Here is a 27,488-nt window from a genome sequence, read left to right as displayed (position 1 = left end):
ACATAGTTTACTATTTTTTGAGTAGCTTCACGTTTTACCGATATCGGTAGATCCTGCTCAAATTTGGTTAGTGTTGAAGTAGCGTGTATGGAAATGGAGTATTAAAATACGCCCTTTCACAAAACTTAACATTGCGCGCTGACGGTGACAGTTGACAGTGACAGTTTAATTTTATGCGCAAAAATAACAAACAAAAAAATATGTTCGGCCGCAACAAGAGGAAGAAGCAGAAAATCGAAACAAAACTCCCCTCCGTTCGGACGACCCTGTGTGCGTGTGTGGCTGTGGTTGTTCCCCAGGTGATCGGTGCGCTCGGCTCAGTCCGTCCGTCCGCACTCATAGCACAGCGCTAACAAACGAACAGAGACAGAAATAGAAGCAGCTGCTGACCGACGACGCCGACGGCGGCTGCCTTGCCGCTTTGCCATGCTATAGAAAAAGAAGAACAGGTGCAATTGCGCGAATGAGATGGGGCATTTCGTTCGTTTTGGTCGTTCGTCGTTATCGCGTTCTAGTCGGCAGCCGCCGCCGGGACTCGGGAGGGAGAACAAAAACATTCGTACCCGAGGCAGCATCGGAGGCGGACGGCTTCTTCTCCTGCTCCCGAGTGTTTTGTGTGAAGTTCTAGCTCTGCTGGCTGACTGACTGATTGGTGTGTGAAAACAAAAAAATCAGTTTTATTTTCGCTCTTGTGTGGCTGCATAGAAGAAATTCTTTTCTGATAAGCTCGGAAAAGGTATAAAAGGATATTTTCCTTTCATTTTCGGTGCGCGTCGCGTGTGTGTATGTGTGAGAGGAGGAATCTGAAGACGAATTCCGGAATTCATCCGTCGAGGGCGCGTCTGGTCTCAAATTGAAAAAAAAAGAAGGATTTTCCCAGTGCGAAGTTGCAACAGAAGTGCGTCTGTGTTTATTGTCGCCGCCGTCGTTGTCGTTTGCGTCGGAACTTTGTGTGAAAAAATTCTAGTGGTGCAGGAGCAGCAAAGCGCAGATCCGTCATCAATCTGTCGTTTTCAGTCCGAATCGGATCACGGAAGTCGTCCGGACCCTTCTAGTGCGTCGAAGAGTGTCAGTGGAAAGTGCGTCAAGAAAAATTTTCCCCATCGGGAAAAAGGCTAGAGAAAGAGAACGAGGTGCTCTGGTCAGTTCAGCAGTGTTGCTGCAGAGCATATCTGCAGACGGAAAATTTGGTTGGATAACGCGATAGCGTCAGCCCAGCCAACAGTGTGTGTGGAGCGCCGCGCCGAAGGTAGGATAGGAAGGAACAAGGACGAACGCCGGACGAAATGGGGTTCTAAAATTGCTTTTCGCTTTCGAGTTGGTTGGATCCATCTTTTTCCTCTGCCGTTCCTCTGTCTGTCCGCTGGTGATTCCCCCTCCCCCCAGGTTTCGTCCGTCTCGGTGCTTATCGATTCTAAATGGGATAACTGAGGGAGACAGGAAATAGATCAGCTTTATTTACACTTTACCAAGAGCAAGCACTGCTAGTGTTGTGCGATTTTCGGGGCTGGTGAACTTGCGTCTTGGATGTGATGATGCCAGGCAGAACAAAAAAAAAAAACAAATCTCAAAGGATATGTCGGTCCATATCTGCATCGAAAACGATGCAAATGTCGAAAAATGCTACAACGCGGCGGCTGGAAACTGGAAGAGACATGAATGGTGGTTCATTATCCTGAATCTCTAATGGTGAGGCAAATTAGCATCGACGAGGGACGAGTAACAGCATCATTGCGTCGAAAACGATGCTCATCTACTATGTCGAAAAAGTTGTGTGATTTTACTGATTGGCTCGAAGCTGATAGGACACTAGGATTAGAATTGAGACCACCGAGTCGACCGCATTAATAACGTAGCACTATGAGATTATTCTTGTTGCTCCATTAAATCCGGCTTTCAATACAGGGCCCAAAAGCATTGTAATTTCCAAATCAACAACTTCAATTTACATTTTCGAAATTTGAAGACATTCAACATTCTATGAGGCAGATTAAATTTTCTAAATCCATTACATTTTCCGTTGCACTAAAACAAAAACCGCTTATTTTTCCAGTGGGAAATGCTCAATATTCAGTTGCAAACATATACACTATATACGTTCGTTAGATGAACTGTATTTCACATATCAAACCGGTTGTCTATCTGAAAGGGAAGGAAGTTGGTCACTTTTTAAAAGCTGATCACTTGAAAATCACCACAGTCAATTTTTCTCGTTGAAATGATTACTTTAGCCACTTTTTTTTAACGAATGTAAAATAAATTTTAGTGGTTCAATTTGGTATTGCTAACATATCGTAATGTTTGGAAACGTTCAATCCATTTAACAACGTTCATGATTTTAATTTTAATGCATTTTGCCGTTTTTGTTCAATGTTTGACAGTGGTGAATCGAGAGAAAAATATACAGGTAGATAATCGTTACAATTTAGGAGCAATGGAATATTACTCACCTTTCACAGTAACGAATCTCACCCGATCCATTAATGCAATTCAGTCAGTCTACGCTTAAATGTTGCCACAGTAGAGTTGAAGTCGAAGAGGATGTAGACTTCGTTGAACCTAGCCGAAATGAAGCGGAGAGGATCATGAAGATTGTACAAGGAGTTCCAGGGCTCGCTCAAGCAGCAAAAAGTTTCGTTGGCGAAGCAATCGTCCAGGAACGTAAAGGTTAAGTGAGAATTTTAGCAACAAACACCGCTTGGGCATCATTCCGTCTCTGTTCAAGCGTCTGCAGTCCCAATAATATGCATCGATCTCCATATTGTGGTAAGTTCAACGGATCTCACCACGGAAGTCGTCGTAGCATAGAGGTAACTCTAAGACCAGAAGGTCCCGATGAAACGAGCTCATCTTTTTGGCTCAGCTCTGGTAGTATCTTCGGTCCCAAGCTAATCGATGAACCCCTCGAAACATAGGAAAATCCACTAACCCCTCATTTTATCTGTCAAACTTTCATAGCGAATCAAAACAAACATAGTGTAGTACTAGAATTTAGACTAGAATGGGGTACGTTAATCGATTTGCTTGGGATCAATAGGCTAGTCAAGTAGTGAGCCATTTTAAAATCGTTAGTTTCGTATTGCTTGTTGGTCGTAGGGCATATCTCACAAATTTTCTCTGAATTGCTTCGATCCTACCAGTTCATGTTGACTGGTACGGGCACCATACTACAGATTTGGATTCCAGAATCGATCGCACCAGCGCGCAGTACAGAGAGGATCGGTAAATTCGTAGGATATTATGAACATAAATCCCAGCTGTCGGTTGGCTCTGCAGATAATACCGTTGTAGTCAGTGGCGTAGCGTCCACATGTGCAACCTGTGCACGGCACATATGTAAATAATTTTTAAAAATGCGTTTAGATTTTTATAGATTTTATGGTCACATTATAGCTGTACTTCTTTACTCCAGACCACAAGTGACCATGAATACACTATTTTATGGTGTGGTTCAATTAAATCTTCGACCTCGGTTTGCTTCAAAAAGTATTAAATTCAGTTTCGATGGTTTGCCTAATACCTAATGCATTGATTTCTAAGCATGTCGCTAACATTACCACGACAAAACTCGTTAAATAAATAATGCACCTAAAAGCGAGCTTTTTTGGGTGGCGGGTGGCAAGTTTGTGAATGGTCAAATGCCTGATGTAAGCCAAGCATCACCTCTTGAAACATACCCCAAATTTTCCACAATACATGGCGGTTTGCACCATTGAAGCTTTCAGCAGTCACGCATCAAACGGGAGCAACACGGAAACAGCAATTTGATACGCTTTGGACGTTATCACACTTGCAGACTGGTTTGAATGTGTGATTTTAAATTAGAAGAACATTTGTGATGGATGGGTACCTAAAGCGTGCATTTCTCGCTGTGCACTTGGATATCTGATTGCAGAAAAAGAGAGTAATGGAGAAAGTGAGCGCAAAAGCTCGCTCTCACTCTCTTGTCAGTTGTGAATCTCTCAATTACCGATAGTTGCGCCGGTGCGCCTGTCAAAACTTATGAGCTTCCCCTGGTTCATTCTGATAGTGTTGTTCTGACGAATAAAGAGGTGATTAATTCAAGTTTGCTACCCAGGGGACTATGCATTTTCTCTAGATTTTGGCACTGTTTTGTATCAAAAAAAAATTTCGGAAGTGTTTGACGGATATTCTTTATTACACTTCAGTCGAAAGAGTTAGCCTTTTGTTAAAAACGAGAATTCAAGCTGAACATTGCATTAGGTCCTAAGTAACATTGACAGATTCTCTCCGTTGACTTCCTCTTTGTATCTCCACGGCCATGTAAAGACATTCCCAGATATTTTCAGCACACATATCGATAAAAGAAGCTTTTATCTAGCATCTAATACGAAAAACACAACAAGAAATGGTTATGTGCTCAAGTTATTAACGAAAGAGAAAGTCGATGAAGAGAATCGATCAATATTACTTAGGACCTAATGCAATGTTGAGCTTGAATTAGTTAAGTTTTGCAATTCCTCCTACTTCGGTTAACGCGAAAAGGGCCATACAAGTTTTGTTTACACAAGATGATAGGCCCTTCAAATGTTACGTTAGGAAGTGATTAATATAGTAATTGACAGTGGCGTTTCCTTAACCTCAATCTACCTGTGCACCAACTCTCAAAACTTAAACAATTATCAAAATATTGCTTGCAATGGATGGATATTGCGTAAGCTAGAAGATTTAGTGTATTTTTCAACCGATTCGAGTATGAATATGGCATTAAAGCTGGTTTTGAAAGTTGGTGCACCGGTAAAACGTGAGGTTACGGAACGCCACTGGTTGTAGTGCTATCGACAGGTCAGTGCTGAATCGAGGATGAAGCCAAGATCACGAACTTGAAGAACACGCTCAAGCTGTTGACCATTAATTGAATAATCGTACGTAATTGGGTTAAGCTTCCGATGAAACGATATAATGTTACATTTGTGGATACTCAACGTCAGCTTGTTCCGGGTGCACCACACGCTTATTCAGATCAACTCAAAATTGAGTCGAATGTGCTCATATCAGCGGCAGGTATGGCTACTCAAAAGTGAGTAGCCTTATGTTGACTCACTTTTGAGTAAACGGTGATTACACGGAGATCTGAGTTACATTTACTCACTGTCAAATGAATGAGCTTTTGAGTCAGTTTTACTCAATTTTATCAATGTGATTAAATTAGTGCGGCATGATTTTAAATACTTTCAATTAATGTTGTAGAGAAAACAAAATATCTTAAGTTATTTATTTATTCATGTTATAGCATAAATGACATGTGTTCATAACAAGTATGTAATCTAGTTCTAGTTCTAGTTAATCTAGTTCAGCTTGTATTGCCTCGGCAATGAATCCGCACACGTTATTAACTGCTTTTCGACCGCTATGTTCCATGGTTTTGTAAACCAGGATGTTAAACACATCGTGCAACATCTGAATTCGGGTTGGCACCTTGATCCCAAACACACTGAAGCATTTGAGATACAGATCAAAAATGCGACGAATTGACGGATCCTGCCTCACGAATAATGGACGGTAGGCAATCATCTTCACCAGTACGTGCGATATTCTCTACGATATTCTGAAAACAATATGAATGATGTTGAAAAATAACTAACTTTAAATTAAATATTACAATGTATACCGTTGACCACTGCATCAATGGGGCTGCCAGTACATGCTCAGCATTGGAAAAACCATTGCCTTGAGGTGCGTATCGGCTACCTATTCCTTTTCGGTGCAATCTTGCGAAGATCCTCAAAATTCCTCGAAGATGAACTACAATTAAAGAACATTTTATAATCAGAACAAGTGAAACATATAGTAATATAAGAGGTCTTGACGTAGGAATTAATTAATATTGGTATATTGGTTTTCGAATTCAATAACGTACTATCCTCCACTCCATTGAAAAGGTGTGAGGTGAGCAGCAGCCCTTTGGAGATCACCGGAGTGAAATCGAGATTTTGTCCTACATTAGGGTTGAGACGATAGAACGCTTGATGAATCTAAAAATTGAGAAGAAAAAGTTTTGTGATAAGTCTTGTCACTGAACTTGATTTAAAGTATACAACTACCATTGCACCTCCATAAGATCGAAGATGTGGCAGTGTTTCTAGAATTCCGATGACGCAAGTGCTTTCCTTATGGAGCAGCGCGAGGATTGGGTGGCACTCAAGCATAACTCGCTCAATTCTTACTTTGTTAGCCAGATCTGGAATAAGATCAATCACGCTTTGGGATAACTCAATGAGCGATGTTTGGATTGAACTGACGGGCTTTCTTGTAATTGGAGGGCGAATAAATTTTTTTTTGTCTTTCGGCAACGATTTGATAACATTTCTAACTCGGTGATAGATGTATCCGGAATGTTTTCCAGTATCATAACCACTGTGCAGCCAGAAAAATGCAGACTGAAATTTAAAAAAATCTATAAGAACTTATTGGCTATAGAATTATTTTTTATGGTGTTAGTATACCTCTACAGGTGCCTGATTATTTATACGGGTTTGTTGAAGTTGGGGAAATGTGTGAACCACTGATTTAGCCAGATTCCATTGTTTGGCTGTAGTAGGATATCTAGGATTAGATTGAATAAATAAATAAATTCTAATAAAAATCATACATATTGCAGCGTTGACAACGTGTAGCACATCACAATGCGTAGTATTTAGTATAGGGTAACGATTGCTATTTTTGACGTATGTAGAACTACGTCTTTGTCGACTATACTGGGGTGCAAGTCAAAAAGTATGTGTGGTGAAGGAGTGTTAGGTTTTGAACGCTTGTAACTTTGTCATTTATAGATGAAATTAAAATCCAAATACGCCAATCGATAGGATATTACATTACAAACCTGTTGAAATAAATATTTTTCCAGTTTTTCTGTAATTAAACTTGTGAAAATGTACAAATGATAATTTTATCACTGATTTCATGAAATAAGCCTTTTTCCCAAACCCAGTCATCATAAACGAATACCACTTGGTTGCACATCATTCTGCTTGAACCTGAAAAGATATAAATCAGCGCTGCTCTCATGCCACTGCTCATCATTCGCTGCCAGACTGTTGAGCAGTTCAGTCGATTTGAATTCTCTCTAGTTTCGTTCGTTCGTTCGCAAGTCGAATTAGCTCCGCGTTGTGTAGTGACGCTCTCGCTGACCCAGCCATGGGTAAGAAATCGCGCGGTAACGCGAGTGCCGGTTTACCGGGAAAACAGACTCTCCCAGGAGACGGCGCGACCACCGAGCCAGCCCAGAAGAAGCAGAAGAAAACCCCATTGCCCATCCCGACAGGCGTTGCGGACCCGCAGCCGGGGCCTCCCGGAACTAAACGACCCAGACCTGAAGACAGCAGCGCCACCGTATCAGCAGCAAAAAAGCTGCTGAGCAACAATCCGTTCTCCGCCCTGCAGAACGGAGCCCAACCGCAGTCGGACCCTGAGACGGTGCCGAAAAAAGTTAAGTTGCCACCCTTCTATGTGAAGGGCTTCCCTCCCGGGCTATGGGAGCAGCTGGATTTCTACATTAAGCAGGGCCTTCGCTGCACCATTCAACGGTGCACGGAAGGCTACAAACTGATGGTCCCGGCCGAAAAACACTTCAACGCAGTTCAGGCCCTCTTGGACAGAATGAAGCTGGAGTACTTCTCCCACGACATCGAGGCCACCAAGCCGCTGACAGTGGTGCTGCGCGGGCTCCACGACATGGACACCACCACCTTAATGGACGAGATTAAGGCGAACGGCCTCAAGCCGGTCGAAGTCCACAAGATGACCCGCAGCAAGGCCATCAAGTATCGTGACCAGCTCTACCTGGTCCATCTGGAGAAGAACTCCACAACCGTGAAGGATCTCCAGACGACACGCACACTGTTCCACATCGTAGTGAAGTGGGAGCGGTATAAACCCACCCACCGTGGCGTCACACAGTGCTCGAACTGCCTATTGTTCGGGCACGGCACCAGGAATTGCCGCATGGCCAGCCGCTGCATCAAATGCGGCAAAAACCACAAGATCGACAACTGCGACAGCATCGAGGAAGCCACTCCCACATGCGCCAACTGCGGTGCCGCCCACAAGGCCACGAGTAAGGCCTGTCCGAAGCGGGCCGAATACGCCGAGATCCGGAAGAAGGCCTCGTCCAACAGCCAGCCCGGTCGCAAGAAGGTTCCAGAAAACAACGCGCAGAACTTTCCTCCGTTATCACCGGTCCAATCACGGCCAATTCCAGTGTTGCCGCCGCTCCCGCTCAACCAACAGTTGGCTGCCGCTGCAGTACCCGGTCAAGCCTCCGGGCCATCGACGGATCCCCCTGCTCCGGGATTGGCCGGTACAACCGGTGAAGCTACAGACGATTCTCCGCTGTCAACGGATGAGATCGTCACACTGTTGGCCCAGGCCATCATCATCAAGCGCACCTGCGCAACAAGAACACAACAGCTCCAAGCTATCATCTCCTTCGTCGCTAATTATGGACCGTGAACCCATAAAGATCGCCAACTGGAACGCTCGCTCCGTAGGGGCGAAAAACATTGAGCTTGCAGACTTCCTCCGCAAGCACGACATCGACGTGGGCCTTCTCACCGAGACCCACCTCAAGACCGGTGACAGCTTCTGGCTGCCCGACCACAGCATTGTCCGGCTTGATCGCACCAGCTCCAGGGGGGGCGGTGTCGCGGTCATCATCAAGAAAGGCATCAAGTACTGCACCCTACCCCACTACCGCACTTCCATCATCGAGGCCGTCGGCGTTGAGGTGGAAACATCGACCGGAAACGTCCGGTTCATCGTTGTCTACTGCCCCCGGCAATGTACCGTTAGCAATGGTACAGCACAGCAGTTCAAGAACGACCTTGCCATCATAACCCACACCAATGCCCGCTTTGTAATCGGAGGGGACCTGAACGCCCGGCACGAGGCCTGGCGGAACTACCAGCAGAACCAGAACGGCCGCCTGCTATTCGACCATTCCCAGCATGGTCTCTATTCCGTCTGGTTTCCGGACGAACCAACCTTCACATCACCGACGGGCAACCCATCGACGCTGGACCTGTTCTTGGCAAACACCAGATTAGCCAAGCCGGTTGCCGTCAACGACCTGAGTTCGGACCACCAACCGGTGCTGACCGAGCTGGGCTACAACGTGGCCCCTGCACCGTGCCAGCGGAAGGACTACCATCGAGTCAACTGGGTCCAGTTTCGACGCGTGGTCGACCGCCACATCGACGACAACCCACCGCTCGACACAGTGGAGGACATCGACCGGGCCCTGGAGGGTCTCCATCAAGCCATATCCGTGGCTGACGAAGAGTGCGTTCGACGAGTTCCTGTGAGGGGTAAGTTTCAAGCAATTGATTCCCACACCAAACTCTTGATTCGGCTCAGAAATGTTCGTAGACGCCAGTTTCAGCGGACTGGGGATCTGCAGCGTAAATACGAAATGGTCGATCTGAATCGGCAGATCGCTTCCAGAATGGTCTCAATCCGGAACGAGAGTTTCGGGCGGCTCGTTCAGAACCTGGACGACCGTTCCAGACCATTCTGGAAGGTTGCCAAGGTGCTGAAGTCTCACCCCAAGCCCATTCCACCACTTAGAGTCAATGACGAACGCCTTATCACCAACGAAGAGAAGGCCAATGCAATTGGGGAGCACATTGCCCAGTCGCATTTGCTTGGCTCTACAATCCCAAGTCCACTCGAGAACCAGGTTGTGCAGTGCGTCCAGACGTTAGATGCCTCCCCTTGTGCCGTCCCTCCAGAAGAACGGATTACAGAGGAACAAATTTGCTCAGCGCTGAAACACAGTACGAACATGAAGGCTCCCGGGTTTGACGGAATATTCAACCTAGAGTTGAAAAATCTCAGCGCGAGGGTGCACTCGCTGCTGGCTGCCATCCTCAACAGATGCTTGGAGCTGCACTACTTTCCAAGCATCTGGAAGGTGGCAAAAATCATCCCGATCCGCAAACCTGGGAAAGACCCTTCACTACCGTCAAGCTACAGACCGATTAGCCTGCTCTCAGCGCTGAGCAAGCTGTTCGAAAAATTGATCCTCAGCCGACTAAACAAGTTTGTGGAGGAACATGACATTCTTCTTCCGGAACAGTTCGGGTTCCGCAAGGGGCATTCCACCAATCATCAGCTAGTGCGGGTGATGAATAACATCCGAAGTAACAAAGCTGTATCCAAGTCCACAGCCATGGCCTTGTTAGACGTCGAAAAGGCGTTTGACAATATCTGGCACGACGGACTTATATACAAGCTTTGTAACTCCAACTTTCCACCATACCTTGTGAAAATCACCCGTACCTATCTCCAGCAAAGGTCGTTCAGGGTGTCGTTGAATAGTTCCCTTTCGGGACAATTTCCGATCCCAGCAGGTGTTCCGCAAGGGAGTCTGCTGGGACCACTGCTTTACAGTATCTACACGTCGGACATCCCTCCTCTAGGAGACGGTTGCGTGTTCTTTCTGTTTGCAGATGACACCGCGATAGCCGTCAAGGGTAGGATGCCTCGTGAAATTACGAACAAGCTCCAACGATGCCTTGACACCTTTACTGATTATGCCACCACGTGGAAAATCAAAATCAACGCCTCGAAAACCCAAGCGATCATGTTCCTTCACAGACAATCATTAAAACTTAAACCGTCTCCCTCCTGTACCGTAATAATGGATGGTACAAGGGTCGAGTGGTCCACTGATGTTACTTATCTCGGGATGTTGTTCGATGAGAAGCTCCTGTTCCGCTCGCACATAGAGAAAACCCTAGTTAAGTGCTCCGCCTTGGTTAGGTGTTTGTATCCGCTCATTTGCCGCAGATCCCGCCTCTCAAGGCAAAACAAACTGGCTGTTTACAAACAGATCATAGCCCCCGCGATCTTCTATGCCGCCCCGGTGTGGGAATCGTGCGCTCAGACCCACAGGAACAAAATCCAGGTTGCACAGAATAGAGTGTTGAGGATGATCCTAGATCGTCCATTCGACACAAGAATAGCAGACCTCCATCAAGAGGCAGAAATTCCCAAAGTAGATTCCAAAATTGATGATATGACAACTAAATTTATTCAAAAATGCAATCTTTCTGAACATGCTTTAATAAGCAATTTGTACATAGTAGGTTAAGTGTATATAGTAGAGTAGGTTAGTTTTAAGCTGTCAATAGTAGTATTAAGTAGTTTCTCTTCAAATTCTAAAAACAAAACAAACCAATCCCACCAAGGTGGTCGACCGTGCACTAAGTCTAGGACTAATTCTGTAAAACAAATTTTGAATTTTGCCCATACCTAAAGATGAAGAAAGCAATTAAATCACTTAGTAAAAATTTATATGGTAATCGTCCAAGTTAAACTAAAATAAAGATCATTTAAACTAAACTGCCACTGCTCATTAACGCTTCGGACGGCGTGGCGCTTGGTCCTGCAGCAAGTAGGACCAAATCAGCGGCTTAAGGTGGATCACGGCGTGACCACAATGAGGAAAAGCAAAAATGTAAACCCTCCGCCCTTCACACAATCTCTCGCCCCCCCCTCAACAACCTCTCGCCCCTTTAACAACCTCTCCTACCCCCCCCACCATCAAACCTCTCCTACCCTTCTCTCCACCATCAAATCCTTCGTACCCCCCCCCCCCCTAAAATACCTCTCCTAAACCCCCCCCCCCTCAAATACCTCTCCTAAACCCCCCCCCCCCCAACAAAAAATAACCGAAAGCGAGACAGACTTTGACGATCCCTTTTTCCGGGAAATAAATTTTAAACATACCACAATCATTAGTAAAACCAAGTTTTACCAAATTTGAACAAAAAATTGCTTTGAAGACATGTTTGATGACATTCAGTTGGTGAATTACACACTACTGACGGTAAAACATATCTGGTGCCTCTATATATGCAATTATATTAACATCCAAAGTCCATCCTATTTTACATATTCTGCACAAAAGAAACTTTCTGCTCCGCCCCATTCATAAAAAAACTGCGGGAAATCCTATCAGGTTCTGAACCTGAAAAGATATAAAACAGCGCTGCTGTCATGCTTTTGCTCATTGTCGCTTCGGACGGCGTGGCGCTTGGTCCTGCAGTAAGCAGGACCAAATCAGCGACTTAAGGTGGATCACGGCGTGACCACAATAATGATGTAAACCCCCTCCCCCTTTCACAACAACCTCTCCCCCTCCCCCTTCACAACAATCTCTCCCTCTCCCCCCTTCACAACAATCTCTCCCCTCCCTCAACGACCTCTCCTAACCCCCCACCACCACTCATCAACAACCTTTCCTAACCCCTCCCCCACTCATCAACAACCTTTCCTAACCAACACCCCCCCCCCACCCCTCAACAACCTTTCCTACCGCCCCCCCTCCACCCCTCAAATACCGCTCCTAACAAATCAATATCTATGTGTCGGCCACATAGGGGAAATGACGGCTTCAGCTTGCCAGACTATTTTCGGCAACCCAAATTGAAACACTATTTTCACTGGATTTTCTTACGAAAACACTTCGCTGAATGCATGCAAACGATTCTTTATGCTTTCAGCTTCAATTTGACTATATTTTTACCATTGAGAAAAAGCAATCTAGCAAGGTTTTCTTGAAATGAAACACACACACTACAAATTGTAGCTGATTTCGAGTTGCCGTTAATAGAACAGCAGATTTACAAGCAGTTCAAATGGAACGGTTGCCGAAGAAAAACTGGTTGCCGACAATACTCGCTCTCACTAGAGAAGATTGGAGCTTTGTAAAAGCGTTTCAAAACAGTTTTTGACAATTCTTTCGACTGAAATTGTTAGAGCAGCTGGCAGCAAAAGATTGTAAACAAACCAATACTGCATATGTGTGCGTTCCTCAGAGAAAAAGGCTATAGAAAGAAGGTCGCTGCTTAGGTTGCCGAGAATACGTAAATTCCCCTACTTAAAATATGTACATTTAAAAACCATGCGTGACCACACATACTATTCATTTGCGTGTAAATTTCATGTGTACTTCTGAGTGGATTCTGTTTATGTGTGGTCAAATGAAAATCATGTGGAATTTCACATGGATATTTGTAAAGAAAATGTGTAAATTGTTTTGAGTCAACCATAACCGAAACATTGAAATACTTGAAAATTTTAAGATAAATTATAATAGTCAAAAATGCATGAAAAACATCAATTTTGTGTGGTTCTACGTCATACTGCGGTCGTGTCTAGGACACAACCCTTTACTTTTTTTTTTAAAGAAAAAAGCACTTACCCGCGTCCATTGTAGATCATGTCTTCAAACTGTTTACACATTATGCGTACCATACCACGGAGGTCGTTTTCCTTTGGGATAAGCATGGTTCGTACATTCTAAAAATTAGAGGCATTTACAATGGTGTTTATAATGGATCTGTTTTAGCTACTCACGTCTTGCGAATTCAGCTGGGCACTTTCATTCAAACTTCCTTCGGCTTGACGTTCGTTCTCGTTAGTACGCAGTTTTTCTGCAACTGATAGAATAATCTTTCTCGGCCCTTTTGCGGTGATACCCATCTCTTCGAGATCAGCGTCGTCCAACAATAACAACGAATCGTTGTTGATTTTTTGAGCTTTAATTAAACAAATATGTTTTTACAAATTGCAGTGATAATTGTATTAATGCATGTATTATATACTATTTTATGCAATATTATGAACAGTTTAGTTATATGTAAATTAGAAGATGAATTTTTTCTGTAATTGGTGCGATAGTCATGCAGTTCTTTGAACATTATTAGTTACGTTTAAACATTCAAGATTTGTATATAGAAATGAGGAGATATGATTATTTAAATTTAACTCAATTTCTACCACTGGTTATGGCAGCACCTTCTAAGATTCCATCAAAAATGTGTAGAAATTTAAAAAATAAGCTATTGATAATATTTGTAGAAAAAAACCTGGCCAATCATTGGAAGGGGTTTAATATTTATTAATTTTTTATAATTAAAAAAATTAAAGAAATCCAAGAGTTGAAACTTCGCATTATGGTTCGCTAGGGACCAATTTTGTGCCAAAATTCGACCGGTAGAAATTTTGAACTTTTTTTTTCACGAAATATGTATATGATCTGTGCACTGGAAACGATATTCCGGATTAAATAATATGATTTCGGCATTAAAGTTATTTGTGGATAAAAAGTTCAAAATGTTTACTAAAAGTTGATTTTGACCGATTTTTAAGTGTCTATTTCAGAAAATCATAAATTAAGAATTTGGAAAATATGTTTTTGTTGTTGAATTTTCTAATATTTGTTTTGAGGAATTTTGGTACAAACTTAGTTCATTGTCCCTAGAGAACAATTTTGCGGTTTCAAGGAGAGAAGAGGAAAAAATAAAATAAATTCGTCAGTTGGGGTCGAAATGCTGATATTTGTTTGTAAATTTACAAAAACACACAAATTATATTCAGCATTTAACGAGCGTTTATGGCCGCCACAATATGACTGCGTTTCTAATAGGGAACATATAAGTTGACGTTTGGCTTGTCATTTCAGTGTCAACATTTCAAACGGGCGTAATTGCATTTGAAAACAATGGCTTTAGCCATCGATTTCTCGCGAATAAAAGCATACTCATGAAGATTAATGACACCAGCAGGTAGAATAATGTTTCCTTCACCAGCTAGCATTGTTAATTTGAAGGGATGGGCTTTTATTTGCGAGAAATCGATAGCTCAAGCAATTATTTACAAAAGCAATTACGCTCCTTTGAAATGTTGGCACTGATTTGACGGGTAACTCAGAAACTCAGCCAGATTGTAACACACCCAAGGGCTCGTACAATGCTGGATAAAAATCCAAACGAAATTCAATGCTTTTTTAACAGTGGTGCTGACAATTCAAGTCTTTTTACACCCATAAAGTTTCATTAAAATCTAACAAGGTGATGTCAACCTCATGGGAGCATTGAGACAAAATTCAACGTTTAATGAATGTGGCTTATTAAGTTTCATGCTATATTAGGTTCAGTCTAAATGGAGTTTAAATGTTTGGTGTCTGTTCATGTTGAAAATTATTGAAATATTTGATTAGATGAGTATTAGTGCTTTAAAACAATTATTGTCAGTACTAACCTTAAATTTTCAGGAAATCCGATGCGTTAAAAACTATTATGATCGTACTTATATAGGCAAGGAAATTACTGTTTTTTAAACAATTTTCTTCGTATTTTTGATGATAATTCTAGTGTTGATGATTATGATTATTTATCCTTAATTATTCTAGTTGGTTTATCGTTAATCATACACCGATTCTAATGGGCTGTAAATTTTAAACTTATATAGTAAAATGGATCATCAATATCATAGTACTTCCATAGATTGTATGTTTTTCTGGTACATATTTTTTTACTACAGACTCTAACAAAATCATTTGTGTGTTGCACTTGGAAGCTGTTAGAATTATAATTGTACCTCAACATCTTAAGTTTGTTAATGAGGAACACAAATTTTTCATCCTGTGCTACAATCAACTCGATAACTCCATAGTGCATTTCATCACATGTCTCGTACTTAACTACAATAGAGGATTTAAACTTAGTTCCATTTATGCTTAAAGTGTCCACAATAGTCACTTGTTCCGGAAAATCAAATAACAATAATGAAAGATCCAAACATGTTTTTGGTACTTCTCTGTAGGATTCTGCAATATGTACATTGAGAGCATATTCATGATTGACTATGGAGTTAATCTGCTTGAAATTTGATCTCTTGGCTATGCTATAGGTAATATTTTTAAAGTTGTGGCATGTCTTAGCTTGTCCCTTGCTTTCTTTGAATTTAGCTTCAAAAATAAAACAACTAGTAATAGGACCATTTGAACGTAGGATTTCTGGATAATGAGCCAGATGGTGAACTTTGTTTATAGCATTTATGTCTGGGAAGCAAATTGTATATAATTCATGAAAACTTCTTACGGCTGATTCCAACTCGTCGATTTGAGAATAAGAAATTTTGCTTGAGAAACAGAAAAAGTTAATTTGCAATAGAGCTCCTATGATGCGATCAAAATCCTGTTTATACTGCGACAAATGACCAAACATAAAAGGGAAAGCCCGTAGAAGAAGCCAGCATTGCGATGCAGATTGACTAATAGATTTCTTAGAAGACTTTAACGTGGTCAAGCTAAAGTTAGCTGATGGTTTATTCTCGGACTCCTCCCTACCATATTTAAAAGTTTCGATGATTTCATTCAACTTCCCGCAAGTTATAAGTCTTCTTTCTATTACTAAATTCCGCAGAATCAATTTCATGACCATCATATTAACTCCTTCACAAAGATCATGCATCGGATCCATATACCAGTTATTCCCATAGTTGAAAACCCTTAGCTCGTGGAAACAACATTCTCCAACAAGTCCATAAAGAGTCGGTGTTGTTTTTTTACTGCGAACCGCCTGAAGATCTGCTGCAATAGTCCCAGAGGACCTATGGTGGTACATATTTCCAAACTGTCCAGCATGAAGATCGCTACGTGCTATGTAGCATATCCGGCAGAATAATGTTGATTGTGGCCCCATGATCTCGAAAACTTCATGCAGTGCTGCTGTATCTCCTACTACGTTAACTAATACTGCACGAAGGATTTGTGTGGGATCCATTTTAACAGAATATCCTTCATCAGATTCCAACACCTTTAGCTCTTCAATGAGAGGCTGCAGCACTTTCTTATAACCATACTTTTTTAGTACTTTAGTTTCTATAACCACCGCCAAATACACGCGGCTTAGTGATGAGTTTATTATAGAGTCAAAATTTTGCACTTTAAAGCTTATGATTGTGAGTTTTTTGTTTCCCTTCCTCGATCCTAATGGATTGAGATACTCTACCTCATCCAAGTGGATTATCAACCGAAGTGCGAAGGGATACTTACAAAAATACTCGCTGTTCTTGAATACAGTTCCGTCCTTGAACGTTTGGAGCACGTCATCGTTTCTCGATTTTTCTGCGTACACACTAGTATGAGCTTCGGGATTTCTCATAAGCATTTCAAGGGTCCGTGTAACAGAAATGTACTGGCTAACATCATTTGTGGTTTTCGTTCGTTTCTGTATTTCTAGACGTTTTCTTACCTTCCTCCCCGATGGAAGATGTGTTTTAGTGACAATTTGGCGCTGGCCTAGTACTATCTGTTGTGGAATCGAAACAGAACCACTAGCTTTCTGAGTCAAATAGGAAATATTTTCTTGTGAACTCTTGACGTCCTTAAAAGGATCTCCTATTTCCATAGAATTAATAAATTTAGAACAATCGGTATCGTTCGCACAAATCCCTTTGGCATCCATAAAGAGTTTAAAATTGCCAATGACAAATCGTTGGTAAAGTTGTAGCAACTCGGTGGAATAGGACATGAACTTCCCAACTTTTATTTCCGGAAGAGATAAATCGACCCGGAGAAGGGTAACTGCTTCACACATTTTATCCCTTAGTTTTTCCAACGAGACGAGAGGAGCAAAAAACAGGGGATTGAATATGTCCTCTTCATTTAACTGCATCACCAGTTTTCGATGGATCTACCTCAAGGTCAACGGAATTCTCACTAGCATCACCCTTGACATTGGGGGGAGTAACCTCAATAAGTTTATTAACTGCATGAAAACTGATCGCATGCCGAATAAAATGCTTGTAGAAAAAAAATGTCACCGAACAACTCCCACATGCAATAGGAGTTGCATTCCGACCAGCGGTCAAAACATGATGGACCGATTGTACGTGCTGTTTATATGCATTTGTACTTCCCGGAACAAATTCTGAACAACCGGGAATGCAGCAGTTGATACCTAACGTAGAACGTACATGGAAATAGCGATGGAAAAGAAAATTCCAAGAATGAAAACTTACCTGCCAGTTTGTCATACGTTTCTCCGTCCACAAAATTTCGGATCTGCTCCATGATGCTGTTTATCGTCACACTCCGTAATAATTTTATTAAAAAAACACGTAATCACGACCGAAAACATTCACAAATGTCTTTTCATTATTGTTTTTCTTTTTGTTTTTGTGCTTGCCATCACTCTGAGTAACTCCTACTCACTTCAACGTTTCTCATTTACTCAATTTTTGACAACTCCATACATGAGAAAAAAATGAGTAGGATCGACTCACTCAGTGAGTACTTCAAAAATAGCGTGCAATCAGCAAAACTATTCAGGCGCAGTTGTAGAGCATAGCAGTCCTCGATACCTTAAATGATCATGTACATTTTGACGCCATCAGCGTAAAACACACGGCAGCCAGATGGTAGTACAAGGAAAAGCTCGTTGATGAAGAGTGAGAATAACAAAGGACCCACGTTGCTACCTTGTGGAACGCCAGATAAGTTTGAAAATTGTTCCGAAGACACCAATTCTTTCTAGATGTTTCAGTAATATTTCGTGGTCAACTCTTGTAACGTATTAATTTTGGGTACAATGTTACCACTGTCTGATATTAAGAATAAGCTTTTCACACGTTTGAGTAAACACGGTGAAGCGTGCATCTACGTAATTGATGCTGCAAGGGCCACATCGCTTGAAACAAGACAGCCAACGAAAATTTTACTGCCAACATCATTTAGCAGCAGATCTGCTGACAACTCTTCCGCCACACACACACACACACACACACACACACACACACACACACACACACACACACACACACACACACACACACACAGACACACACAGACACACACACACACACACACACACACACACACACATACATACATACACACATACAAACGTCGAAAAATCTCTTGGCAGGACGGCGAACGTAAGAGCCTTATCATATCAGGAGTCAGTGGTCGAGTGCAGGGATCTGGACGAGATCACAACGGAAGACGAGTTGAAAAGTGCTAACGAGCTGCTGAAGACGGACCGAATCAGTGGCGTCGCGTAACCTCACTTTTTACCTGTTCAACAACTTTGAAAACGTTATTTAGGGTCATGTTTACATTCAAATCAGTTTCAAAAGGCATAGGGTCTTCTAGTTTCATTGATTCGTCTCCATTGGATCCAATATTGTTTTGTTTGTTTACGTTTTGAGAGTTGTTGAACAGGTAGATTGAGGTTAGGGTGACGCCACTGGACCGAATCAAGGTTGAGTGGTCAGTGTGCCCGTTGAAAGCTATTCCTTGGTTGTCTAAGAAAATAGAGAGATGCTACAAATGCATGGGCTTCGGTCACCAGGTGAGAAACTACAAAGGCCCTGACAGATCTGATCTGTGCAGGAAATGCGGAGAGAAGGTGCACGTTGCAAAAGACTGTACAAAGCCACCGAGGTGCATGCTCTGCAAAAAGGAGGACAGAAACGGCCATGTGACGGAAAGTTTCAGGTGCCCAGAGTTTAAGAAGGCGACGGTGGGCCAGCAATAATGGTGGTAACCCAAATAAATCTCAATCATTGCAACACAGCACAGCAACTGTTGTGGCAGTCGACAACAGTCCCTCTCGATAATGGTAACTGGGTGGCGGATAGAGCAGGAATGGCGGCCATACAAGTCATGGGCAGGTATCCCATTCAACAAGTGGTGGCGGGCTCATACGAAGGTTTCGTGATCGCCAAAATCAATGGAATCTATGTATGTTGTTTCTACGCACCCCCGAGATGGACTATTGAGCAGTTCCACCAGATGCTAGATGGGCTCACTGGAGAGCTTATTGGACGGAAACCAGTCGTCATTGCAGGAAATTTCAATGCTTGGGCAGTGGATGGGGGGAGCAGGTGTACCAACGCAAGAGGGTATAGCCTGCTGGAAGCTCTGGCAAAGTTGAACGTAAGTCTGGCCAACTTAGGAACCATCAGCACCTTCCGCAATAGTAGGGAATCCATTATCGACGTCACTTTCTGCAGTACGTCGCTAGTGGCAAATATAAACTGGAGAGTGTACGAAGAGTACACCCATAGTGACCATGAGGCGATCCGGTACAGTATCGGCGAACGGACACCGGTGGAAATGCGGAGGACGAAAGTAAGCGAGCGGAAGTGGAAGACGAAGGCATTCAATAAGGATCTCTTCATCGAAGCTCTAAGGGTAGACAGCAAGGGCATGTGACACAACTATGCCGAGAAAACTGGAACCAACGAACAGGCGGTGTCCAGCAGCCCTCCGTGCTAGTTATCTTCTAGCCAGAAGGCGCGTTCAGAGACCAAGAACGGAAGCAGACAGAGAGGAGCGCAGGGTGGTGTTCAGAGAGGCCAGGGCTACACTAAAACGAAAGCTAAAGTTGCGCAAGTCGAACAGTTTCAAGGAGCTGTGCCGTGATGCCGATGCCAACCCCTGGGGCAACGCATACCGAGTCGCGATGGTGAAGATCAGAGGTCCAACGATGCCGGTTGAAATGTGTCCCAACAAGCTGAAAGTCATCATGGAGGGACTTTTCCCACAGCATGACCCAACGACCTGGCCACCTACACCATATGGCGAGGAAGATGAACGCCGCGTTGAACAAGTCTCCAACGAGGAATTCATGGCAGCAGCGAAAGGGTTGAAGGCGAATAAAGCTCCCGGCCCGGATGGAATTCCCAACGTGGCGTTGAAGGCGGTGATCCAGACGTTCCCGGACATGTTCAGGATGGTGCTACAGAAATGTCTGGACGAGGGTCAGTTCCCTGATAGGTGGAAGGTACAAAAGCTTGTGCTGTTGCCAATACGCTTGCTGGATACTGTCGGAAAGCTCTTATGGAGGATCATCCTGAACAGGCTGACAAAATGCACAGAGAGTGAACACGGATTGTCGGAGAGGCAGTTCGGATTCCGTAAAAAGAGATCGACGGTGGATGCAATCGGACAGAGCCGAGAAGGCTTCCAAACAGAAGTGGAGAGGAAATCGAGCTGCGCCGTGATTACGATTGATGTGAAGAATGCAGTCAATAGCGCCAGCTGGGAGGAGATCGCCAAAGCGCTCCATAGAATGAGGGTTCCAGACTACCTCTGCAGGATTCTAAGTAGTTACTTCCAGAACCGGGTCCTGATCTACGCGACAGACACGGGACAGAAATCGCTTAGAATCACGTCAGGAATATACAATGGTGTGCCGACGCTCAAGCTGCCCAAAGGAGTTGAGATCGTTGGCTTTGCGGACGATGTCGTCTTGACGGTAACCGGCGAGACGCTGGAAAAAGTGGAAATGCTGGCGGCCGAGGCGATAGATACGATTGGTAACTGAATGCAACGAGCGAAGCTGCAGAATGAAAATGCAGCGGGCATAAATTACCGTTGGAGAGCACACCATTGTTTCGAAGCGCGTGCTGAAGTATCTGGGAGTGATGATCGACGACCGGCTAAAGTTTAACAGCCACATCGAATATGCTTGCGAGAAGGCGGCGATGATGACCTTCATCAATGCAATAGCCAGAATCATGCCGAACAATTCTGGTCCAAGCAGCAGCAAGAGGCGTCTTCTGGCTAGTGTGTCGTCATCGATACTAAGGTACGGAGGTCCAGCCTAGATTGAAGTGCTGAAAACGAAGCAGAACCAAAGAAAATTGAGCAGTACGTTCCGGCTCATGGCCATGCGAGTCGTGAACCATTTCGATGGAGGCAGTATGCGTTATCGCCGGTATGATCCCAATCGGCATCACCTTGGCGCAGGACTACGAGTGCTTTATGACGAGAGAAACCAGAGGAATACGAAACATGGTGAGAACGATGTCGATGGCTAAGTGGCAGCAGGAGTGGGATTGAGCAGAGAACGGTAGATGGACACACAGGCTAATACCGATTCCTTCGACCTGGGTGAACAGGAAGCATGGAGAAGTCAACTTCCACTTGACGCAGTTCCTGTCTGGTCATGGCTGCTTCAGGAAGTACCTGCATCGGTTCAGACCAGAGGTGGCAACAGTACATTTTTTGAAAAACCATCGTCCAGAGCGAAACAAAACAGCCAGCACACGGGCGGCCGTTTATAACTACATTCCAAGCGAACAGCGGAGATAGAGAATAAATAAAATCTCGCAGCCTGATTTTTCCAAACAGTTTATTGTAATGAAATTTTAGCTGCAGGCTTGCGTGTGACAGTAAATTACCAACTTCCTTATTTACGCATATTTTTAACATCAATGCTTATGAGTGGTCAGTCTTCATTCTTATCTTTTAATTCCATGCAATAAACATCAAATAAATGCAGTAATTAGCCAGAAATCAGCAAAATTCTACACGACATAAATTTATGTCGCGCGCGCCGCCGGTCTTGTCTGCTTCTTTGTGCGAAAATGTTCTGTCGCTGGCAGAAAACAGTTTAGAAATGTCATGACATTTTTGCCGCTTGCCAGTTTGTTTTTGTGTGTCGTCAAAATGGTTATCGCAAAAAGTATCAAATGTTAAGGAAAAATGTTAAACTCCAGGACTCGTGCCACCACTGGTTCAGACACACAATGTCACTCTTCTGTCCGGAGTGTGGAAGAATCACTAGAGCACGTGGTCTTCGAATGTCCTAGACTTGATGCTGTGCGAGAGGAGATGCTCGCCCTTAGCACAGAGAATGTCGTCGAAGAAATGTGTCGAGATGAGGGCACCTTTAACGCCGTCAGCAGAGTAGTAACGCAGATCATGTCAGCGCTGCAACGAAAATGGCGAGAGGACCAGCTAGAAAGTAGTAATGTGCGAAGTGAAAGCCGAAGCCGAACGGTTTTACTTCCCTTCCGAAGGAAGACGTGACCAGATATTTTTATGCCTCAGAAAAATCCCACCGACCTCGGCTGGGATTGAATCCAGACCCATTGGGGTGAGAAAGCAGTCACGCTTATCACTACACCACCGGCGTCGGCATCCGACCCTACTAAAGGGTGATACGGTCAAAATTTGGTCAATATCAACTTGACGTATTTCTTTCAATTTTGCATTTAAAAAACCTGAACACCCCTCATTTTGAAGGTGTGTGTGTGTAGAATGTTGCTCCTATTTTGATTTTGGAATTCACTCTTCAGTTGTCAAAATGCCGTCCAAGCAAGAAGAGCAGCGTATCAAAATTTTGCTCGCGCATCGCGAAAATCCGAGCTACTCGCACGCAAAGTTGGCAAAATCGCTAAAATTTGCCAAATCAACCGTTACAAATGTAATTAAAGTGTTTGGGGAACGTTTGTCGACAGCCAGGAAGTCTGGATCGGGGGAAATCGAAAACCGGAAGCCGCTGAGACGACAAAGAGAGTTGCCGGTAGTTTCAAGCAAACCCCTAACCTCTCTCTCCGAGATGCCGCAAATAAGCTGGGTGTATCGTCTACAACCGTGCATCGAGCCAAAAAACGAGCCGGCCTATCGACTTACAAGAAGGTAGTGACTCCAAATCGGGATGATAAACAAAATACGACGGCCAAAGCGCGATCCTGGAGGCTGTACACGACGATGCTGACGAAGTTTGACTGCGTGGTAATGGACGACGAAACCTACGTCAAAGCCGACTACAAGCAGCTTCCGGGACAGGAGTTTTATACGGCAAAAGGAAGGGGAAAGGTAGCAGATGTTTTCAAGCACATGAAACTGTCAAAGTTCGCAAAGAAATATCTGGTTTGGCAAGCCATCTGTACCTGTGGCTTGAAAAGCAGCATTTTCATAGCTTCCGGGACTGTCAACCAAGAAATTTACGTGAAAGAGTGTTTGAATAAACGTCTGCTGCCTTTCCTGAAGAAACACGGTTGTTCCGTACTGTTTTGGCCGGATTTGGCATCTGCCATTACGGTAAAAAGGCCATGGAGTGGTACGCCGCCAACAACGTGCAGGTGGTTCCCAAGGACAAGAACCCTCCCAACACGCCAGAGCTCCGCCCAATTGATAAATACTGGGCTATTGTCAAGCGGAACCTAAAGAAGACAAAAAAAACTGCTAAGGGCGAGCAGCAGTTCAAGGCTAACTGGCTTTCTGCGGCGAAGAAGGTGGACAAGGTGGCTGTACAAAATCTGATGGCAGGGGTCAAGCGTAAGGCCCGGCAATTCGGATTTGGAAAAGCGGAAGCCTAACTGAATATTTTTCCTGAATTTTATACTAGTTGAACTTGAAAAAGAAATTTAATTTGATTTTTTAAATAAACGATTTCACCGATTTACACGCGTTTTCCCTTGACCAAATTTTGACCGTATCACCCTTTAAATCAAAACATAAACAACTAAATTGCTAATGGAAAATTCGTTGCTGCTCTCGATACTGTTGGTTTGTAGCCTACTTAGGTATCAGCTTACACACTGGTGCCCAATGATAAATGACGTTTGCGAACTTTGTAATCTGGCAACGTCGGATTATCGAAGGGATACTGTAGTTTTGCTACTGAAGATGTTTCACTCATCAAATTTAGTAGCAATGAATGCACCCTTCGACACCTCCATAATTAATTTCCAACTCGAAAGCATAAGCCAATCATTAGTCTTCTTTTTGTTTAACCACATTTTAAATTCCTCTCTTTTCAGGCAGCCCATCACCTGAGCCAACAACATACGCTAAGAAAGCGTAGCAGTTGATACATAAAAACAGCTTAAAACCGAACAGCGGAAGGGTTGTGATTCGAATACTAGTTTTTTTTTATAAGTAAACAAAAGTGAACCATTCTCTCTTAGTCATAAATATTTCCTAAGGTGATAATGTCCTGTGAAAAGTGTTTAAATATCAATTGAACCAATTTGACGGTGGTTCGATTCTAACGCGTTGATTGTCCAACCATATCCCGTTGGAGCAGGCTCAATCGGCGCCCATTTGTGTGTACACTTTTTCTTGAATCAAGACAACTCGCGAATCGACTCGCTTCGAAATACGTATGCGTCCGAACAACGTTTACGATCGCTATCGCTGGAAAAAGATGGATCAACCGATGGAACGAGGCGCCACGGCGGCCGTCGATGCCGTCAGTGGACAGAAAATTCCAGTCCTCACCACCACCGGAGGAGGTGGTGGTGGTGGTGGCGGCGGCGGGGGAGGAGGTACTTCCAGTCCCACACGGACCTCCGAATCTCCGTCGTCACAATCCACATCGCCATCAGGTGGTACGGCTGGCTCCACGACATCACCGCTGTCGAGACGGGCCAACAAAAGGAAAAATTCCTCAGGTAAGTTGCACTGGAATCGATGCATAAGCACTCACACACATAATCATCACGTGTCTGTGAGTATGTGTTCTTGTTGCGTGTTTAGGATATTGCATAAAATCGGGGTTTTATGGACCCGGCCAAGGCTCTTCCTGATTTACTGTACGATAACTTCCACTTCCTGGAAGGAAGCCAGCAGCGCGTGTCAGTGTGTGAGTCTCAAGATCTCCCTCCGGCTAAAAAAAAATCAATTCCATCCAATGGGGGAAAAACTTTCATTGATAATTCTCGGTATTCTGCCAAGTTGCCCCTACTCGTAGAGAGAACTGCGCCTGCATCTATGCACCATCATTGTTGGAATACATTTCCCGTTCGTGTGGTTTGCGATTGCGAGTTTAAAGTTTTTTGCAACTGGCGTGTGAAAGTACTTCAGCGCACTGTTTGTTTGTGTATGGGTGTGTGTGTGTGTGTTTGTCCTTCGCCGTCTTGTGGCGTGGCTGGCTGGGAATGAAGGATTCTGTGTCACGTCACGGAAGAGGAGGAATGTTGCCGATTAAGACAAACTAGAATATTTTTTTCCATTTGCCACACGGAACCGAACCGAACCGAACTGTTCGTCACAGAGTCAGCAATAAAGCTGCCAACCACCGGCACGGGGCACGGGAAGGCAAGTGCAGAAGTAGAATATATGGGATTAGGGTTTGTGCGAACGTGGGTGGAGCTAGGTTTCTGCAAACAGGTAGATTGGATTTTCTCGGAAAGAACTTCTGCGATCATATTCGCAAAAGGAAGCCCGTTTGAAGAGTACTTAGGCGGGTTGGATAAGAAGCCTCAGGGGAAGGTTGAAAACTATGGTTTTTTTTTACTCTGTTCAAGACGTTTTGGCCTATTTGGGACCTTTTTCCAATTGTTGACTCTGGTTTAACATCGGAATATCATGCGTGCAATGGTAACTGAGATTTAGTCCGATTGGAGAATTCCGGACTGATTCGGGACTAGGGCGTAATCGCCGATTTCTAGCGAATAAAAGCTCAATCTTGGGAACCAACAGCACAATCAGGTGGAGGAATGATTCCTCTACCATTTAATATAGTTTGTTTGCGAGATTGAGCTTTTATCCGCGAGAAATCGAGATCATTCCGGAACGATTTCAATCGCAATTTCAATGTAACTTTGACCACAATTCCAAGACAATTGTGATAAGAACTTCAAAGGAATTTGGAAATGAATTTCGAGATAGTTCCAAAGGACTTTTAATCTAAGTAGATGATAATTTTGTGTCAGCATTCCAAGGGGAGATTACTTAAGGAAGGCTCAGGAGAATTCACAGGGAATAGTAGAATTCGAAGGTATCTCTGAATCAGAACTTCCGAGGAGAATTCTAAGGAGAATTTCAACATAATTTCGAGAACAATTTCGTTGTAATTTATAGTACGATTTCAGCGACATTCAAAGCGGAATACAAAAGGAATTTTTGAAAATTATGCTTGATAAAAATTCTACGGAAATTCAACTTTCAAAAAGCGTAGGATGAGTGAATTCAGATAACAATACAAAGGGAATCTATATCTCAGCATAGTTTGAAAGAAATTCTAAGTCGAACACCAATGCTGAGGTTAGCGCATTTACTGCTCACTGAATATTTATTATCATCATTTCTAAAGGCTAAGCATTGAATGGCAACCTTACTTTAGTTAGGGGAAAGAGGGCCATAGTGATCAGGTAGAGCATAGTGAGCTTCCTGTGCTTAGATTAGCCTTAGATTTTTTTATGGTCGAAACAAATTAATCATTGCATTGATGATATTGAACCTACTACCTATTAATTTGTAAAAAATTGACCCCAAACTACAGACAAAGGGTCAATATTAAACCTATTACTACTACTACAACTTGCATCTGCTATCCAAGAATTATCTGAAACCAATAATTCAGCGGCATAAGCAAAGTAATGCTGAAAGAGCTTGACACAGAATCTTCAGCAATTACTTTATGATTTCAAAACAATCCAGCTGCCTTCAATTGAAAGTGAACGTGTCTTATCAGAAAATTTCAGATAGGAGTTTGTTGCAACATAACTGAATGCGTTTTTTCCGTCCAAAACCACAACGTTCTTTGTTTAGTGAAATCGTATTTCTAACGAATTGATCACAACATGTGGACACCTCAATTTGTATTGTCAAAAAACGTTTTTTTTTTTCATCTCTTATGTCTATTTTTATGCATTTTTTAACATTCCCAGGATGCGGCAAAATTTTCCGGGAGACAGGTTTCTCATTTCCCGATTATTGGGAAGTTGATTCCCAAAGCGAAAACTTCCAAAAACATTCTTGAAAGGTCAATCTCGAAAAATCACAAAAAGTATAGAATGGTCCTAAAAATACCGAAAAATGGGTCTAAGGAGCACCATAGTGGCTTGAAAACGACAAAATGACATTCAAATCTCTATAACGCCTTGAAATGCCAAAATGTAATTTTGATGAAATAGCAGACAAAATAGCT

The 27,488-nt window shown here is 43.3% G+C and overlaps 1 protein-coding gene across 5 annotated transcripts in view; it reads left to right on the top strand.

Moving 5' to 3' along the window:
- The first annotated feature begins 280 nt into the window (after positions 1–280).
- Adar (Adenosine deaminase acting on RNA) overlaps positions 281–27,488 on the top strand; it is a 164,025-nt gene continuing 136,817 nt past the window's right edge. For 4 of the 5 annotated variants that reach the window (XR_010518721.1, XR_010518722.1, XM_065236401.1 and 1 more), the window contains exons 1-2: positions 553–1,249; positions 24,376–25,008. Coding sequence is in view for 3 of the 5 variants with exons in the window: in XM_065236401.1 (XP_065092473.1) it covers positions 24,720–25,008 (289 nt within the window). In the remaining 2 variants the exon portion in view is untranslated. Of the gene's footprint in view, positions 300–552; positions 1,250–24,375; positions 25,009–27,488 lie in introns of those variants that run through there. The other variant, XM_065236399.1, reaches the window with a different exon arrangement.

Source organism: Ochlerotatus camptorhynchus, unplaced genomic scaffold (genome assembly GCF_037179485.1).
Source record: "Ochlerotatus camptorhynchus isolate MF236.1 unplaced genomic scaffold, CSIRO-AGI_Acam_v1.1 ptg000550l, whole genome shotgun sequence".
Classification (NCBI taxonomy): domain Eukaryota; kingdom Metazoa; phylum Arthropoda; class Insecta; order Diptera; family Culicidae; genus Ochlerotatus; species Ochlerotatus camptorhynchus.
The sequence above is the reverse complement of the archived record's forward strand: the minus strand, read 5'-3'. Positions and strand labels throughout refer to the sequence as shown.